The sequence below is a fragment of the Microplitis demolitor genome, chromosome 10, assembly GCF_026212275.2.
Source record: "Microplitis demolitor isolate Queensland-Clemson2020A chromosome 10, iyMicDemo2.1a, whole genome shotgun sequence".
Classification (NCBI taxonomy): domain Eukaryota; kingdom Metazoa; phylum Arthropoda; class Insecta; order Hymenoptera; family Braconidae; genus Microplitis; species Microplitis demolitor.
In genome coordinates, this window is record NC_068554.1 from 14419980 (window position 1) to 14439756 (window position 19777).

The following is a 19777-nucleotide window of genomic DNA, read 5'->3' on the forward strand; positions in this document are numbered from 1 at the left end:
AGATATACAACTGTCGCATGTTATTTCTTTTTACAGTACCACCAACGTACTACATAACTGTGGCCGTGTAATTTATCAAGTTCCCGACGCTAAATGACCAATTGTATTTTCCATAATTAATTCTTAATATTATTTGCCGATAAATCAACCAATGATTTATTCATAAAACTAGTAGATTTATTTATAATAAATAAACCTACGGATGCCAACTGTTGCGTTGACGCACATGCGCCAACCAATTCAAAATAATCATAAGCACGTAAATGAAATGCGCAACTATTTTCCCCAGCGCTACAAAATCCAGATATATACTCTAATTAGTCAGTGAAATCTCCTGCTTCCATACAATTTATACCTAATAAATTAATGAAGTATTATTAATACAATAATTGAATAAAATCTTACATGTAAACAAACAATAATTATAATACAGTGTCGGATGAGACGTGTGAGCAGCGTGTGCTGCCCTCTGTTGCTCACCGACCTGATGCGAGACTGCCGCGATATTAAAATATCGTGACACATGTTATAGAATATTAAGAACAAAAATCAAGATAAACTAACCTTTTAAAATATTCTGAATTATAATTTTTGGAGTTGTTGTTGCTACCGCTGAGAAAGTTTCTGTTTCTGTCGTTGAAAAAGCTGCTGTTACTATAGCTGAAGAACTTGCTATTGCTGTTGTTGAAGAAGTTGATGTTACTGTTGCTGAAGAAGTTGGTGTTACTGTTGCTGAAGAACTTGCTATTGCTGTGGTTGTGGAAGTTGTTACAATTGTCGTAGAAGTTGTTACTGTTGTTGTTATGGAAGAACTATTAAAACTTGGATTTTCCAATAAAAATTCATCTTTAATAACACTTAATTTAGATGAATTAACATCGATCGACAAAATACTAGTGTTTTCTTTATCCGAGCAAGTTATTAACTCTAAATTATTTGCACATGTATTATCAATAATTGTCGGAAGGGCCTGACTATCAACATCCGATTTAAGAACTTCATAATTTTCTGGTAAATTGTTTATATTCTCTGTCTCATTAAAAGGGAAGATTAAAATACTCTTATTAATTTCATCATTTTCTTCGATGTTTACGTTTATATTATTATTCAATGTCTCATCAAGAGCTTCAATAATAATTTTTTCTTCTAAGTTAATTAGTAAAAAAATAAAATTAAATTAATCAACTTAAACCCTATAAAGCAACCAAATTTTTATGAAATCTACACAAAAAATATTTAAAAAAATAAGCGCTCAATTACTTATAATAATACTACAAATTAGCTACATCTAAATTTAACCATATAAATACCGCAATTTTTTTTCAAGTAAATCCAGTACTCAAATAACCCTTCACTTTGTTCTGTACCAATGTAAAACCCATCACGCTCTGAATCTTCGAAGTCTTTTAACACATCAATTTTGAAATATTTTTCGAAAAACTCTAAATTTCGTCGACATTCATTTGGATCAGGTTTTAATTCCACATTTTCACTCTCAACAAAAGAATTATTTTCCGAATTTCTCTTACTTTTATTAAAAATATTGTAATTTACTGCTTCAGCATTGAATGGACACAGTCCACATGCTTTGAAACCATGTTCTATCGTATTTTTTAATGATTTCATTGATTGTAAAGCTTTATTTAGTAAAGGTGCAAAGTTTTCTTTCTTTAAACTTTGTCCATTTTTTTCTATCCTATGACCATCAACAGTTTTTTTCCACGCAGTTTTAACTGGATGAAATACAGCGACATCTAAAGGTTGCAATATGTGGGTCGCATTAGGGTAAAGCGCAACTAATTCAATTTTATTGATTCGACAAAAATTGACTAGCGGTAATGTTAAGTGGGATGAATGACCATCTACATAAAGTATTACGGGAAACTCAATTTTTTTTTCCATCAACCACGGATAAAAACCATTTGCGACGTATTCAAAAAAATTTTCTCCGGTCATCCACCCTTTTTGTGATGTACTAATAAACCAACTTTTCGGAACATGTTTAGAAACATGATGGGGAATACGTTGATATGGATAAATGATCATCGGTGGAACCATCTCACCTGCAGCACTCACCATAAACAACGTGGTTATATTTTCTTTATCATTGGTGTTCACAACTTTATAAACAGCCTTTGTACCCTTTCTTGTGATTACTGGCTCGGCCTTTGGGCATAGTTGAAAAGCACTCTCATCTCCATTGAAGATACGACTTAGAGGAATATCAATCAATTGTTTCTCAACAAGATAAGCTTCAACTTCTTTAAACCAATTCCGGAGAGAATTTTCGGTTACAGATGCTCGAACGCTTGTCAAATTTTGCACGACTCGTTTAGCAATATCAGGATGTTGACGTAAAAATGATTCGTACCAATGTCGTCCTGGTCTGTTATCAGTGAATGGTGTTTTCCGGCCCAGTTCATTAATTAAATCTCGCACACTATCCAGCAATTGGTTTTTAGTGACTGGGAATCCACGGTCACTAAGAAAAAATATCCATTTGACAATTTGGTTTTCTTCTTTGGTACTTAAAAATGTTTTAGGTCCTTTTTTAGCATCAATTGGAACTTTATTTTTAACTCGAGAATGAAGAGTTGTCTTAGGTATACCGTATTTTTGACTAGTAACACCTAACGGTACACCACTGCGAATATCGCTTAAAGCAGCGTCAATATCATTGATGTTATAATACTTTTTATTTTTTTTAATTTTTTTTAAATTATTTTTTTAAAAATATAATATAATGATTATCAAATCGTTCCGGTATTGGGTCTTGTTCCGGTATTGGGACATTTACCTTATGTAATACATATTTGTGCTAACTCATAAGCTTACATATATGATTATGAATATTGTTATATCCGACTTGCCATATATATTAAAGGGGTCTCTTTCCGCGGTTGCTGTAAAGTGCAGCGTTAACAATTTTAAGGACAGCAACTTCAACCAACATCTCGTTGCACGTCGTCAGTGTTTCTTCCAATTTGGGAATTACACTTGACTGTACTCTAAATTCATCCAATTATATACCCTAAATTATTTCTTTCAGAATCGCGAACCGAAGTAATAAAAACAACGAACACCAAGGTGAGGCAGCCTGTGACGCTTGAGAAGTTAGTGTGTTTTCCTTGCTGGCCTGCGTAAGTTCTAAACTGTGTTACGTTTAGGCAACCCTCTTTTTCTATTTTCTATTTCTCTTAAACCGATTCGTTCACATTTATCTATAAAATCTAAAAAATCAAGTTACTTCAGAATCCCACGGGAAGGCTGTCTCGATATTGCACTTGAGGAGGTAAGTTGTTTGTTACCGTTAAATTTATATTCAAAATCGTTTTTTTAAAATTGTTTTCTTTTCTGAAAATCACCACATGGGAAGTACCGCTCGTGTAAAACACGAGCAGGTGTGGGTAATGTTTATAATAATTGTTAAGTGTATAAACAGCGATTGTCGTCCGAGTGAATTGCTGGAGTCGGGGATTCATACCGAACTCATAGTGAGCTAAAGACTCAACAAATTCAAAGTGTAAAACCTTATGATGTTATGACCGTGTACAAACTATGTCAACTACCTTTGACGACTATAATTAATTAAACCCTAGCTAACTATCTTTGGAATTTCGCACACGCACGCACTCAACTCTAATTTACCAACTACCTTTGGCAATTATTTCAAAATCTTAGATTAATTTCGAATCGTTTTACCTGACGAACTTTAATTAATTATCACAATAATTTTATTAAAACCTGATCTACTTAATCTATGCATGCACACACTCGAGTCCCCTAGACTTATTTTCACACACAATGAGTTTAAAATATCTCCCGCCACGCTTTATAGTAAATTCATTAGTTAAAATTTAGTTTAAAATATTTATTATTAATTAATTAATTTTGAATTGACTCTTCCTCATTCACAATTAATTTGAAACGTTCATTCTAGTCATCGTGTCATGATTGAAGATCGTGATGGGCATAGGTACGATATTCGTATAAAATTTAGTGAATAAAAGGGTACTTACATTGATCAAGGACCGATCGTATGACCTGGGCTAACGTGACCAAATGCTCAGTTTATTCTATTTTATATTTAAATTGCGCCTACAGAATATTGTTGATGACAATATTGATAAAACCCAAAACGATTTCCAATTTATTATGTGACTGATTAAATTTCACAATCAAACGTCGAGCAGTAAACGTAAGATGTGAACCCCCTACTGTGAACTATCGGTCTGAGCGGCTAGACAGGTAGAAAAATACGGGATAAAAGAAGGTGGGTTGCTGAAAAGTCTCGTGAAGCTAGTATCTCACCGTTAAAGTAAAATTATCTGATAAATAATGTTTTTCAAATTTTTATGTTAACGAGTATATATTTATTAAATACTCAATATTCTCAAAATACAAAAGGATTACAAATGTCAATATTTAGAATAGTAAATATGAAAGTAAATGTTGCGTGCATGTGGTTATGACAGAGAGATTATTCTTGCCAAGTCTGGTCGCACCTAGTATTATAGTCGAATAATAGGGCGCCACTGGAAGATGAACTCGGCCTTCCAGAACTGGATGTTGTATGATTTTATTTTAATTAAATTAGATTAATTAATCACTCAGGGTCGTTTGTAATATTTTGTGAGAGAGGAGAGGAATCGTATAATAGGCTGAAATAATGTTAATCCAAATCAAATTAAGCACCTTGCTTTATTTTATCAACCTTATGACAATATTTATTTCTTATGGCAAACTAATATACTTATGACAAACTAAATTTCCTTATGACAAACTAAATTTTCCTTACGACAAACTAATAATTATCTCGTCTCCCGGACGGTTACTTATGACAAACTAATATTTATCTCGTCTCCCGGACAGTTACTTATGACAAACTACTATGCGTCCCCTGGACGGTAAATCTTAATATTAATTTTAAAATCATCCCCTGGATGTATAATTATTTAAAACAACTTAACCTGTCCACCGGACCTAAATCACAGACACCGTTAACTTTACTTAAAACTACTGACTCTGCTTTGAACTCTATTTTATTTTGTACTCAATGACATCACTAACTTTTATCCAAATAATAGAACTCTATATTTCCAATATAAAAATTTCACTAATAAAATTTCCAATATAAAATTTTCACAATTATTTAATTCTTATTCATTTCCACTGATTTATTTAGTTCACTTTATATTTATTAATTAATTAATTTTGGTTTTAATTTAATTATTAATTAATTAATTTTTCACTGATAAATTTTCTTACTACTTTTATCAAAATATCCACTCGATTTACCCATGACAAAATAATCCGTTTCTTTCAATTTTCTCAATAACCATTTACTGTAATTTTCTAGCGTCTTTTAACAACTCTAATTTATTTATTTAGAAATCTTATTTTATAATTATAAGAATTATTTTATTATCACAGAACGACTAGAATTACGTTTGGAAATTGACTAGAAAATGCGGCCAGTGATTTGGCGTCGCAAGGCCTGAAACTAAGATTTTACAACACGGATAATTTTGTCTAACGCGGCCAACAGGCCTGGGATACTTTTATAACAAATATCGAATTTAATTAAATTTATTTATTGGATAATTTACGCGGAAAATTATTTTATTCCAACCGATGCTAAACGGTTGATATTAGTTCACGACTCACAACGATCAAGGACCAATCGGACGATCTGGGCTCACATGATCGGATGTTATACGCTAACATCGCGTTGATTATGCTTCTGAAGCTAGTAGAAAATAATATACCGATTATGCGAGTGCTTACGACAATCAAGGACCGATCAAATGATCTGGGCTCACGTGACCGAATGCTCAATCGGGATATCAATCCTCTAGCCACGAACACCGTCAAGTGTCCGGAGTTCGGTATGGTTCAGAGTTTTATTCCCAAAAGAACTGATGAGCTAAAGTCCATGGTCTTTTTATATGGTCTTCACATATGAAAAGTGGTGGTAACTTGTTTCCCACACGAAAAGACCCGGATTCACCCGAAAGTTCTAGGCCCATGCACACGTGTGATCCCTGGGAAATAGATTTGACTATGAAGTAGGCTGATGACTCTGGCGTCATTCTGTCGCCGAGCAACGCTCGTGCAGGAAACCATAAATTTGATGGTTTACATTAGCTTTCTTTAAGTTCCAAGAATCACATCCAGGTGCACATGAGTTGGGTGATCTATGGTTTAAGATAAAAAATCAAGGAAAAGATTACAGTGCTTATGCTTGGATTCTTAAATGGGAACGGATACATAAATTTTAAAAATACGGTAAGTAAAAAATGATGAAATTTCAAGAAAAGATAAATCTATAATACACGTGGTCCATTAGTACAATTCGACTTAATTGTAAAGCGTTGACAACCCTCAGGTAGGTATGTTTGTCCGGTACGACTGCTGGCGTCAATAACTCGGTGTAATATATAAAAAAGGTCAACGTATAAAAGGTCTTAAAAAAAATAAGATTTTTGAATGTAGCAGCCATGACAATCATCATCACAATAAATAATAAATCGAGTTTTTGTTCACAAATCTTAATGCCACTATTACGCAATTCTCATCGGTTTTCCTCCATGCGCGTTCCCTCACTCGACACTCACCCAACGACTATCTGCCGCGAAGTTCCTCTATCTTAACAATTCTTTATTTCTATTAATTAAAAATTTTTTTTTAGTTTTACTTATTGTTTACTATGAATTTTAGTTACGATAATTTACTACTTTGTCAATGATGATAATTAATTAATAAACTTTTGTTAATAAATTTTGATTATTAATTAATTAAATCTAAATTATTTACGATTTCAGCGTCTATTAACTTGTGACCCAATCTTATTTATTCCTTAATTCTTTTCTCAATCTTATTTATTTATTTTGATTTTTCAATTAAATTATTTAATTCAATTATCTAATTAATTTATTTTAATTACATTAACGCGCACTAGATCACAGAATTTTTGGCTTGTGTTTTACGAAATTGGCCTAGAAATTTCTACGACACAATAATTCCGGCAATGGCCTGAAATTTTAAACGACGCCCTGGATCTGATTAGATACGTCTGGCTTAAATTTAATTTAATAAATTTACAACTAATTAATTCACAAGTGACTCAATTGCCTAAACGCGGAATACTCCGACGAACGACTAAGTATTTTTTTGAATTAAATTAAAATTCTGGCCTGGGCCTAGAACATTAATTCAATTAACACCTGATTTGACTTCCCGGTGCGTTATTTTCCTTTCTTTGTTTCCGTCCGGTGATTCGTCTTGTCAGGTTCCTTTGCCTCGTTCTTCCACGCGCATCGTGGCCTCGTTCTCCACTATCTCTCACGTCCGTGCTCGTGTTCTTTTCCAAGTTTTATCTCTCGATACTCCTCCACCTGCTTTTTCTGATTAATCAGCAAAAGAATATAAAGATTAGAGTGATTCAAAAATCGAATATTTTTTTTTTTAACTTCCGACATTGAAAAGTTGGTTCTCATCAGGCACCTCTAGAAAATATTTACCAAATTTGAGCTCTTAATATTTATAGGAAGATCCTCCTCATCACAGTTTTCCATTTTTTTCTTTAGTCTCTTTTATAAAAGACCATATCTCATTATTCATTGATGGTTTAACCAAATCATCATGCATATTTTTTTAGGATATTAAATGTTCTACAAAAAAGGAACAGTGTATTAGAGCAATAACTTTCACTATTTAAAAGATATTTGAGATCAAAGTTTGAAGAATTTGTTAAAAATTTTTTTTTTTTAAATAACTTTCTACATCATTGAAAAATGATTATTGATAAATGAGCGTGACTTCGTTTTGTAGGAAATTTAACGCTCTACAAGAAATGTCTGATGTGTTTATTTGATTCCTCTAATCGTTTTGAAGATATTCGTTGCCGAATCTCAATGTGTTCTCTCCAAATATAAATTGAATAAAAATAAGTGAATATTTACTATTTACAAGTGTAAATCGAATCATTAATTCCAAAAAGTGATTTAATTTGGCACTCAGAATTAGTGAATATTCACTCATTGCATTTATTTATGTTTAGAGAGTTTAAATTTCGAAAGTTTTTTAATAACTTTTTTAGATTCATCAACTTAATTCATGGATTTCATAAACATTCATAAGAATTTCAGCTTATATAAATCAAAAAAAAAGTATTAACTTTAGATTTGATGATTATGTTAAGTATACAATATTTTCTAATCAATTTCTTATCTATATTTTTTAACTGATTTATTAAAATGTAACTGTAAGTTTTTCCCACAAAATTGATAATTGAGTATATTTTTCTGGGAAATCCAGCAAAATATCCCAATTGCAATAAAAGCCAATTTTTTTAATCAAACGAACAGATCAATTTTTTAATATAATTAATATTTCCGTAAGTACTAATTCAAAATTAATCGACTATGCATAATTAATTCGAATTTTTTTTCTTTTATGTTGACATAAATGATGATACTTCTAAGATAAGAACGTTTATTTCTTAAAAACGAATCTTAATTTATCTCTAAATAATAAACTAACGTATTATTCTCTTCTTCCAAAAGTGAAGCTTACCTGCATCTATGGAAAGGTTCAAAAAAGAGTTGAAAATGTTTATTCTATTGACATAAGCTGCAATTCTTGTGAATATTTATAAAATTCATGAATTAAGTTGATGAATCTAAAAAAGCTATTAAAAAACTTTTGAAATTCAGCCGCATCGGGATTTGGCAAGGAATATCTTTTAAACGGTTAAAGAATTCAAATAAATACACTAGACCTTTCTTGTAGAGCGTTGAATTTTCTACAAAAACATGACACGCACAATAATCAACAATCATTTTTCAATGATGTAGAAAATTATTTCAAAAAAATTTTTTTTTAACAAATTTTTAAAAAAACATTTATGATCCCGACTGAAAATTTCAGTTCGTTTTTTATTAGTTCCTAATTAGGCATGCCAAATTTCGAGTTTGCGCAAAATGAGACAACCACATGAGGCTTGCATCACGAAAATAACACACTTCCGAATCTCTGCATAAGTATGAAAACCGAATTTGGTGCAAATTCAAAAACCGAAGTGACCCCGAAAAATCGTTATCTGTCTGTGAACAATGATTACATATAGAAATTGACAAGATATGCTCAGAAAAAAAGGAAATCTTGAACCAAGAAATAAAATGTCTTCGAAATTTTTTTCTTGAACCAAACCGAAATTTCCTACTTTACTGAAGTAAAAAATTATTTGGATCAAGAAATTATTTCCTTCGCGGAAGACATAATTTTCTTAGCCTGAAACATAAATTCTTTAAACCAAGAAAAAACTATCTTGGTCCCAAAAATTTTTTTTTAGTTCAAGAAGATTTTTTTTTCAACTCAACAAATGTTTTTCTTAGCTAAAGATTGTTACGTTTTTGAGTCAAAAAAAAAAATGTCTTGAGCTAAAACGAAAAAGTTTTTAAACCATGAAAAATAATGTTTTAAACCAAGAACAAACTTTCTTGGGCTAAGAAAGTTTGTTTTTAACTCGAGAAATATTTTTCTTATCTAAAGACAGTTACCTTATCGAGTCAAGGTACAATGTCTTGAACTAAAAGAAGAAAGTTTTTGTACCAACAAAAAAAAATTTTAAAACCAAGAACAAACTTTCTTGGGCTCAGAAATTTTTTTTTTGTCGCAAACAAAATCAATTTTTTCAGCTAAGAAATTAATTTCTTTAATTGAGCAAATATATTTAGCGAACTAAAAAAATTTTATATTTTTTTTTTATTTTTTTATTGAACAATTTTTTTTTGTTTGAATATTACAAACAATGTCGTGAAGCAAATAAATACTTTATCAGAAGCATTTATAAGGGATAGGCAAGTTTCGCAATGACGTAAACACTTAAAACAAATTGAGAAAAAACAATTATCGCTTAACAAAGGAATCAAAAGATCAATTCGGCGTCACGCGAGAGCATTACCAATTAAGCCATCTCAGCCTTTGACAGTCAACGTTTACTTTCCCCACATACTGAGCCACACTAGCCTTATGGTCAGTCACATTTTTAAATCCTTAACACAGAATTAATATTACAAATATTATCGCTAATAATTTAGGAAAATGTTAGTTCCGACATTTTACCGAAATACTAAACGGATCGTATGAATCGTTCATGAATGAATTTCAATATTAAAATAAAAAAGTTTGAAAAAAAAAAAATTTAATTACAAAAAAAAATTGAGAAATTATTCGATATTGTTTAATTACATAAATTAATTAATTTATTATAATAAAATAATTTAGCTTTCTAATTTTTAATTTATTAAAAATAAAAATGTGGACTCAAAATCCATTTGCTGTGCTAGTGTGAGAAAGAGAGAGAGTGGGGAGTATTCATTCCTTGAGGTGCGAAGGAGGGAGCACCTACGAGTGAATCCAAGAGAAAACTTTCTTGGCTTGAGACTCTAGTAATCTTGGTTTGAGATTTTTCGTGTGATTGGTCAGAGAAAGTACACTATACTCAAACCAAGAGTTTAAATTTTTTAAACCAACTCCCTTTATTTTTAGTTCGAGTTCGTACCGTTTATTGTTTCAAAACATAATAGTTCTTTAATTAAGTGTATAACTTTGTAACGGGGTAAATTCGAATTTACCGCGTTCAAATAAGTCCAAAATAAAATCCATTATGTGTACTGTCGGTCATGTAACATTACCACCTAGGGTATTCCGGGTAGGTAGCGACTAGTCGTCCGGAAGTGGAAATTTCAATTGCTCGATCGTCAACCCCACTCAGAATTAAGTAGGAGAAGAAAGACAACCAAAGTCAAGAAGTGAGGGAGCAATTATAACGGGGACCGAAACGAGAATCGGGCATTAGTGACCGTTCGACCAGACCGAACGGACCTAGTTCAGTCGAGGAAAACTTCAACAGCTGAGGAGACGCTACGATGGGACTCCATTATAACCGCCAATATTTAGACGCTGCGAGTTTATATTAGGTAAAATTATTCAATTGAAAGCTTGTGTTTTACTGTGGAACCGAGCGATAAATTATTCAAATTTTTTATCAGATACCAGGCGGTTAACCAGTATCTATTATAAATATTACTGATTGCGTCTGATTAAGCAGGTTGAAGGAGAGAACGGGTAGAGGAGAGTTTAGAGATAGAGAAAGAGGAGAGACAAGGGACAAATACTGGAACGAGACGGAAAATTTACAATCACCAGACCAGACCAGGACGAGACCAAGACAACACAACGCCGAGAAAGGAACTGTAACGATTGATACATACGAATTGCGATTTAACTTCTGAAATAACATTATTCTTTTTTTTATTTTCTTTATGAAAAGATGTACTAGCCGCACCCAAAATCTTCGTATTAAGATCCTCTCACCTTTTGCAGGTACCTATGTAAGTGCATGCACGATGAGTAAGAATAGACAAAGATCGATAGATAAGACAATACACCTGTCTCACTCTCTCTCCATCAAAAAGGGCAGAGCCCCTTTTTTAAACCCAACTACGTCATCTAGCTGTATACTCATCTTGCATCCACATTACCTGCGTACATCTATTTACAATACATTCATAAGAGAATGTGTATGCGTGTACGGGCGTAGTACCGAAAAATATGTATAGCTGCGACTCAGCGGGATACCTGCACGTGTGCACCGGACCTCTAATTAACTCAACGGTCATAAAAATTTTACGACCATCCAATTTCCATATTTCGAAATCGCCGCGTATGTTCTAATGATATGACTAAACTCGGACCTATGTACATGATCATTCGTTTTGTATTAGAGCACTTACACATTCTTTGTTGTTTACAAAAACGATATCATCCAATTTCCATATGTGGACTTTTCTAAATTTTTAGAAAGCTATACCCGGAACTGCGTACTTAGTCATTTGTTTGTCGAAAACGATGAGCTGGACCCAACGATTGCATCAGAAAACACACGACTTTCCCATCAAAACTAGAGTATATAAACTGCCGAAAACCTAACGAAAGCAGTCAATCGCTAATCTGAACTAACCTCTGTCGGATCTCGAGTCACTCGTTCCGAAATTCTATAAGTTGAAATCTCCGATTAGTTCTATCGGCCCAAGTCCGATTAGTACCGCGAATCAGAGATAAAATCTTAATCGTTGTCCACGTGACGGTCCACCGCCTAGGCAATCGGGCTCCTTGGCCAAATACCTAGATTTTAATCTTGCGAAAATCGCGGTCGATTCGACTCATCAGGATCATCGGTCTCGTAACGGTCTATAGCCTAGGAAACCAGACTCCTAGATCGAAATCCTAAATAAAATTAAATACTTATACTCGTACTCGACAGATAGGGGAGTGTATCCGCTTGGCACCCCAGTAGCTCCGAGTCCGAAAAGTGCATCAAATTCCGCTGAGTAAAATCCCTAAGCCACGGGCAGGGTCGCAGCGAATTAAACAAAAACAATTCCGCGATCATAAATTCAAAGTGGTGAATTGTGAGAGAGTGTGATCAGCGAGATTGTAAACCACCTCAAGCTGAGTGGTAAGTTAATCATAATTGTTAATTTTAGTACACACATGTAAACAACATTATAATTTAATAAGAATATACAGATTGTTTTTCTTTTTTTAAAAATCATCTTTCTCTTATTTATACCTCTTACTCTAACATTCCTAAGTTAACGGGTACAGAAAGAGACAGACGTAAAAGAACAGGGACTTCTCGAGGGCCCATATTCACCTACCTGCTTCCCTCTCGCTTTAAAATCCCTGACCTACCCTAAAGCCACGCAGGTCAACGATCGGGATTGTCTATCGTACTTCCGCTCGGTACGAAATAGACTTATTTAGTAATCAAAACTTGCCAAATATTAAACATTCTCACACTAGCCACGTGACGGTCCTATTAGGCTCCTTGGTTGAGTAATAAAATAAATATTATGGGTAATTTTACTAAATAATTAATTAATAATAACCCTTCGCCCGTCGCCTTCACTCTCTCCGATCGTGACAGTCGAAAAATTTGGTGACAGCGGTGGGATTCGCTGGTGAATTGTTCTTTTCACTATAAATTAATAATATTATTCGATTCTTATAATTTTAACAAAAATAAACGTCCTGCCTTGTTGAAATTTCCGAGTTAAAATTCAACTTGTAATTTTTAAGTATTCAATCTTGAAAGAAATCTAAGTTACAAATTTCATAAATTTTATACATTCAATAAACTCTCAAATTAGAAATTCCATATTCTGAAAATTTTGGAATCAAATCAAAAATAATTTCTATTCTTCAAATTAATTTCTTCATTAAATTTCTTTACAAATTTTAAAAACTCATAAACCGAAATTTTTTTTGACATCTTAAAATAGAACTGATTTAATTTTCTTAACTCGACCATTTAAACTATTTTTCTCAAAATTATAACTATTATTTCAAATTCTAAAAATCATTTTGCTAACTCCTTTCGATTTTGGGAAATTTGGAAATAACGTGCAAAAATCAATTTAAAACCTTCTAAAAACAACTAAAGACTTAATCCTCTAATTTTCACCTAAGACCTTTTCTATACTAATCTTTATTTTTCTCTTACTAAAATAAAATCCGGGAATAAAAATCCAAATTATTCCTAAAACTCTTTTTCTAAATTCTCTGCAATTAAAACCTTAACTATATTTCTTTCTTAATACTATTTGCAATTTTTATTTTCGAAAATCTTCTCTAACTCTCATCATACTCTAAAATAAATTCTTATCCGAGGAAGTTTTACACTTTCAGTTTCAATACTTCAAAGACTCTTACAGTTTATTGTTGCCTATAATTTTTATTAGCCACACTACACGTTTATGCCTAACTCACTCACACTAAAACGCACTAAACAAACAAAAATTAAATTTCACATTGAAAGATTAGTTGCAATCATAGAAGACGCACCATCGTGCCCTTTTATACAAAAATATTTACACGCTAATAGATCGCAAGATTTTATTAATTATACACTTACACTAGTTGATATACCCAAACGATTTCTACAATTCAATTATAAATTCTCAAGTCTAGATCCTTGAACGCAAGTATTAGACTAGAATTCAATTTATTATCGATAAATTCCATTATTAAAATTAGAGTCAATTTCAGTGAAAATAAATTGTGATTTTCTCAGGTGATTCTTTATTCTATAATACTACTAAGTTTTACGTACAAACAACTTGCTACCTTTTGCACCCGAAATTGCAATTCTTTTCGTTGAACCTTGAATCATTTATTACTCACTCATTACTCATCTCATTAATTGTAGTTGCTTAGAATTGCGCAGACTTTTCGTCGAATTCTATTCAATCTTTCATCGAATCAATTGGAATTGCGCAGACTTTTTGTCGAATTCCAGGCGATTCATTCATTATTCATTCACCCACCCATTTTCAAGGAGACATAGGAATTTGTAATATTTCGTTAGATCAGTTACTGAAGTACTCTTACTCTTTAATTGATCAGTGGAGCAATCGTAAAAAGTACCTTGTGCATACAGCTTAGAAATATCTAATTCAACGAGAACCAGAAAACGCGCCGGGAGAAAATTTCAAATACGAAGGTTAATAGCGATACTAGATAAGGGATCACTGGGTCCGTATCCTGTAAGAAAGAAAAATTTAATAAATACTGTAAACATTCAGGAAATAGATAATTCACCCACCAGTAGTGTCGATAAGAATCCTAAAACTAAAGATCAACAAACACAGACAGACACAACATCTCATTCGAGTAATTAATAAATCTTAAACACTACTCACTTTACAAAAAAAAATATAATTATAAACTCAGTACAAGCTATTTAAATTTCGCAACAATTAATCGGTGAATAAATTTTTGCTCTAACCAACGCAATTTTTACTTGCGTCTGACTACCGCGGATATAGTTTTCTTGCTAACTTCATACTACTAACCCAAAATTCACATTCTTACTATCTCTATATTACTTCTATAACCTTCTCCAATAATCAATTAAAATGTCGGACCACGAAGAGAACGGCGAAAACTTGGGACCACGAGGCAATGGCGGGTTGAACCCACCGGCTAATAATAATGACTTAGATCAACAAGTCCATAATATCACCCGACATGCGAATATTACGGATCAAATGATCACGTCCCTCGGGGAAAGTATGACATTGCATCAGGCGTTAATGCAAGTCCCGAGTTTTGACGGTAAAAACATGCCTTTACAAGCATTTTTACTAGATGTAGAAAACGGTCTTACAATCGTACCAGATAATCTCAGAAACACTTATTTTAACGGAGTAAAATCTAAACTCAAGGACACGGCTAGAGACGCGATCGCGGATAAGACAATTAATACAATGAATACTCTTAGAGACGCGCTTAAAGAATATTTCGCCACTAAGAAGACTTACCCACAATATTGCGCGGATATCCAAGCCATTCGGCTTAAACAAAATGAATCAATCCTGAGTTACTATACTCGAATAAAGAAAATTCGCGCTAATGCAATAACCGCATTAAACGAAAGCTTTAATAATGTAGCCGAAGTAAATGCGATGAAGAAAATGCTAGACGGATTAGCACTCGAGTCATTCAAACGCGGACTACCAGACGACCTAATATACGGAGTAAGTGTACAAAATCCTGATACTCTCGACGAGGCATATAAAATCGCACTACGGCTCGAAGAAGACCTGAAAGGTAGCTCTCACCGTAATTCCAATTATCTAGCCTACGCGCAGTCCGAATCAGCAAATCTTGATTTACCGCGTAGAACTCGAACGGTTAGCTTTCAAGACGAAGAACGTCGAAATACCATACCGTTCAGATTTACTCGCGAAGACAATAACAGACCTTCTAATTCATACAGTAGATCTCCGGTGCGGGATACGACACCACCACGCGATAAACGCAACTATCCTGAGCGTGGCAATTCACCCTATCGTTCGCGAAGCCGATCACCCGGAAGCTACTATCCATATTATCCTCCACCGGGTTATTTCCCTCCAATTCCATATATACCTCCTATGCCATATCAATACCCACCTCCTGGAGCATATCCACCTCCAGCACCATATAATCCGCCATATTATCAAAATTACCCTCCTCAAGATAACAATCAGCATAGCCCTAATAACAATTATAGCAACAATAATTCCAATAATTACAATAATCGTAACAATTATGACAATAATAATCAAAGATACGGTAACAATCGTTATAATAGCTATAATAGAAATAATTATGGAAGTTACAGTAACAATAGTAACCCACAAAACCAACAAAATAATTCAAGACCAACCTCTCCTGCACCACCTAAGGAACCTTTAAACTCCAACGCGGTTCGACGGAACGACGCGACGTCGAACAGCGCGAACCCCACGGAAACGCGTCCATCATCAATCAGATTCCTGACCGTCGAAAATTCGTAATGTGGTCTGAAGTCCAGGGTAGAGGACCAGTCGTTACTCTAACAGCCCCTGAGTTGCGAAACGGCAGAGCTCGTTTTCTAGTCGACACAGGAGCTGACATAAATGTTATCAGAAAAGACGCACTGGCCCCTCGTACAGTAATTGATACCTGGGATTCAGTATCCATAAAGGGAATCACTACTGAGCGACTCGATACTTTAGGAACCACAGAAATTACCTTCTTCTCAAATCCCGAGAAATTTCACGTTCTCGAGAACCCATTGCCCATTCCAACCGATGGAATTATCGGCATAGACTTTCTAACTAAAGAAAAGGTTGAAATATCTTTTCATCACAATACCATAGTCGCAGATTCCGAACCCGTAAACCCTATCCCGCTCGAAAATACCAAAGGTGAACCATTTGATACACCCCTGGTAACTATGTTTCGAAGTGAAGACGAACCCTCAGTATTCTTTTTAAAAGCTAGAACTCGAACAGTAATACCAATTAATCTTCGTAAGACAGATCTGAAAACTGGGTTTTTACCTCGCATTGTAACTCGCGAAAATATTTTCATTGGTAATGCTTTGGTCACGAACAATGACAGTACTTGCTACGTCTACGCGATAAACGCATACGAGGATGATATCGAATTAGTCGTTCCACCACAAGAAATTATTCCCTTCGAATGCGATGGGAGTTCAGAGGATTTCTTTGACGATTCTGAAGATAGCGATATACCGGAAAATGGTCAGGACAGATTCGAGCACATTTGTGCTAGTCTCCGACTTGATCATTTAAATATTTTGGAAAGAGAGCATGTGCATGAGCTTATCAGAGAATTTCCGATGCTCTTTCATCTTCCTGGAGATGATCTTCCAGCTACAACAATGATGACACACTCGATTCCAACGACCGATGAAATTCCTATATCAGTCCGTCAGTACCGTTTTCCACCTGTACATAAGGAAGAAATCGCTCGACAAGTAAATAAATTACTGAATGATGGTGTAATATCTGAATCTGTATCTCCATATAATTCACCCCTTTGGATAGTCCCAAAGAAGCCAGATTCGAAAGGTAATAAGCGCTGGCGTATGGTAATTGACTTTAGACAATTAAACGAGAAAACCATAGGCGATGCTTATCCTCTCCCGAACATAGTTGAGATTCTCGATAGACTAGGGGGAGCAAAGTATTTTTCAGTTTTCGACTTAGCTAGTGGATTTCATCAAATCAAAATGAATCCAAAGGATCAACAGAAAACTGCATTCAGTACACCAAATGGTCACTATGAGTATAACAGAATGCCATTTGGACTGAAAAATGCTCCAGCAACTTTTCAACGACTTATGGACCGAGTTCTTCTAGGTCTACAAGACGTTGAGCTATTTGTCTATCTCGATGACGTCGTTATTTTCGCATCATCACTCGAAGAACACGGCATACGTGTCCGAAGACTCTTCAATCGACTAGAACAAGCCAATTTAGTCTTACAATCAGATAAATGTGAATTTCTAAACCTAGAAGTTGCATATCTTGGTCATATTATTGGCAATGGCGGTGTACGTCCAGATCCAAAGAAGACTGAAGCTATCGAAAAGTTCCCAAAACCAAAGACAGTTACGAACATCAGACAGTTTCTTGGACTAGCTGGTTATTATCGTCGCTTCATTGAAAACTTCTCAGGCCGTGCGAAACCATTAACAGAACTATTGAAAAAGGATAATCCATTCAACTGGACTTCAGCTCAACAAGAAAGTTTTGACGACTTACGCAAGGCACTATGTACATCTCCAGTTTTGCAATATCCTGACTTTTCTCAACCATTTATCTTAACTACTGACGCTTCAGATCTCGCCATTGGTGCGGTATTAAGCCAAGGAAAAATTGGTGAAGACAGACCAATTGCTTATTTATCAAGACTTCTCAAAAATGCAGAGCGAAATTACACAACAACCGAAAAAGAATGTTTGGCAGTTATTTACGGTATTTTGCATTTTCGACCGTACTTATATGGTCGAAGATTCACTCTCGTCTGTGACCATGAACCACTAAAATGGATCGACTCCGTCAAGCCGCCAGTACAACGGTTAGTTCGATGGAGAACGAGATTAAGAGAGTATGAATATGTTTTCTATTACAAACCAGGAAGATTAAACGTAAATGCAGATGCATTATCAAGGAATCCTGTTGTTTTGCCAATAGTCCCCACAGGAAAATCTGAAACAGCTGCGAGGCAATCTAGTTCAATTGCCAGACACCTGGAACGGCTGCGATCATCCGCCGTAAAAGCAGCAGAGGCAAACGCCAGTACTATAGGTGAGAGAGTAAGATTAAGAAGATTAGCGAGTAACCCCTCGTTAGCGCAACCACCTCTCATCAGGCGTACAAAGACTATTGCCGAAATCCCAATGACTCCAACAGAGAATCGTAAAGTTGGTCGACCTCGAAAACAACCAGATGCTGGTCAACCAAGTGATCCAACACCACCAGTACCGCATGCAAGAAGCAGTGCTTTTCCGAGTCTCGCTAGTAATCGTGTACCACTCTCTAAAGTTTCTGAAAAACCAGGACCATTATCTACCAAAACTCGAACAACTGACTATCAACTCACATACGTAAATAATCAATCAGGCGAAGAAACTCCTTCACTAACTGAACCGATACCAGTACCACCGCCTAAAAACGTTATCGAAGTATCACCTGGACCATCTTCAGGAAATGATAATTATTACTGGGATCGACGTGCTGAAGATCCAACTTACGAATCTCCACGAACAGAACCTCCAACTAGGAAACCCGAAGCACAACCCCACAGACCATCTGGCGTAACATTTCGACATCCTGTAGGACGATCGACCCCTGCAGTTACTTCAGAAGGATCAACCACAGAATCAGAGGTAGATGAAGAAGTACCCCGAGGAGCAGCAAGCAGACGATGGGCTAATTTACCACCGATTGACGAAATCCATTCGAGTTCAGACACGGATGAAGAAGTTCATGCAGATGAAGAAATCCAACAACCACCACCGATAAAAAGACAATCCATAGCCGATACCGTCCCTTGTGAATTATTTTACCCTGGTATAAAGAACCATGAAAGTAAGATATCCTTACACACGACGAATGAAAACTTGACGTATTTCAGAGATAATTATTTGCACTTTATCTCTGCTGATTGTGAACTTACAACCATCACATCGCGACTACTGATAGAAACAGACAAGATAGATCCACAGGATCTGAAATTGAAGAAACCAAAAATTAATCAAGTACTAATAACATCACACGGTAAACATAAAATTTTCAGTGCAGTGTTAAAAAGGAACCATTTTGACTCATTTTCCATACAAGAACTGAAAGATGTATTAAAAACCGTC

At 34.6% G+C, this 19777-nt stretch overlaps 2 protein-coding genes across 2 annotated transcripts; one reads left to right on the forward strand and one right to left on the reverse strand.

Moving 5' to 3' along the window:
• Window positions 1-349: 349 nt before the first annotated feature.
• LOC128668867 (uncharacterized) lies at window positions 350-7577 on the reverse strand. The gene is made up of 5 exons (XM_053742675.1): window positions 7524-7577; window positions 1555-2691; window positions 1368-1494; window positions 611-1146; window positions 350-355 (listed from the first exon to the last, which is right to left on the reverse strand). Exons 1-5 carry the CDS (start codon window positions 7575-7577, stop codon window positions 350-352), a joined length of 1860 nt encoding a protein of 619 aa, XP_053598650.1.
• Window positions 7578-14987: 7410 nt separating this feature from the next.
• Window positions 14988-16412, forward strand: LOC128668868 (homeobox protein 2-like). The gene has a single exon (XM_053742676.1). It carries the CDS (start codon window positions 14988-14990, stop codon window positions 16410-16412), a length of 1425 nt encoding a protein of 474 aa, XP_053598651.1.
• Window positions 16413-19777: the final 3365 nt, after the last annotated feature.

Bases quoted from the DNA above. Each gene is read 5' to 3' on its own strand.
- LOC128668867 (XM_053742675.1), bottom strand. From the start codon at position 7,577: ATGGAAAACTGTGATGAGGAGGATCTTCCTATAAATATTAAGAGCTCA. The intron at 2,692-7,523 runs GTAAATATTTTC...AAAAATAAAAAG, and splicing joins ATATTAAGAGCTCAAATTTG to TATTATAACATCAATGATAT. The intron at 1,147-1,367 runs GTACAGAACAAA...TAATTAACTTAG, and splicing joins GCGTGATGGGTTTTACATTG to AAGAAAAAATTATTATTGAA.
- LOC128668868 (XM_053742676.1), top strand. From the start codon at position 14,988: ATGTCGGACCACGAAGAGAACGGCGAAAACTTGGGACCACGAGGCAAT.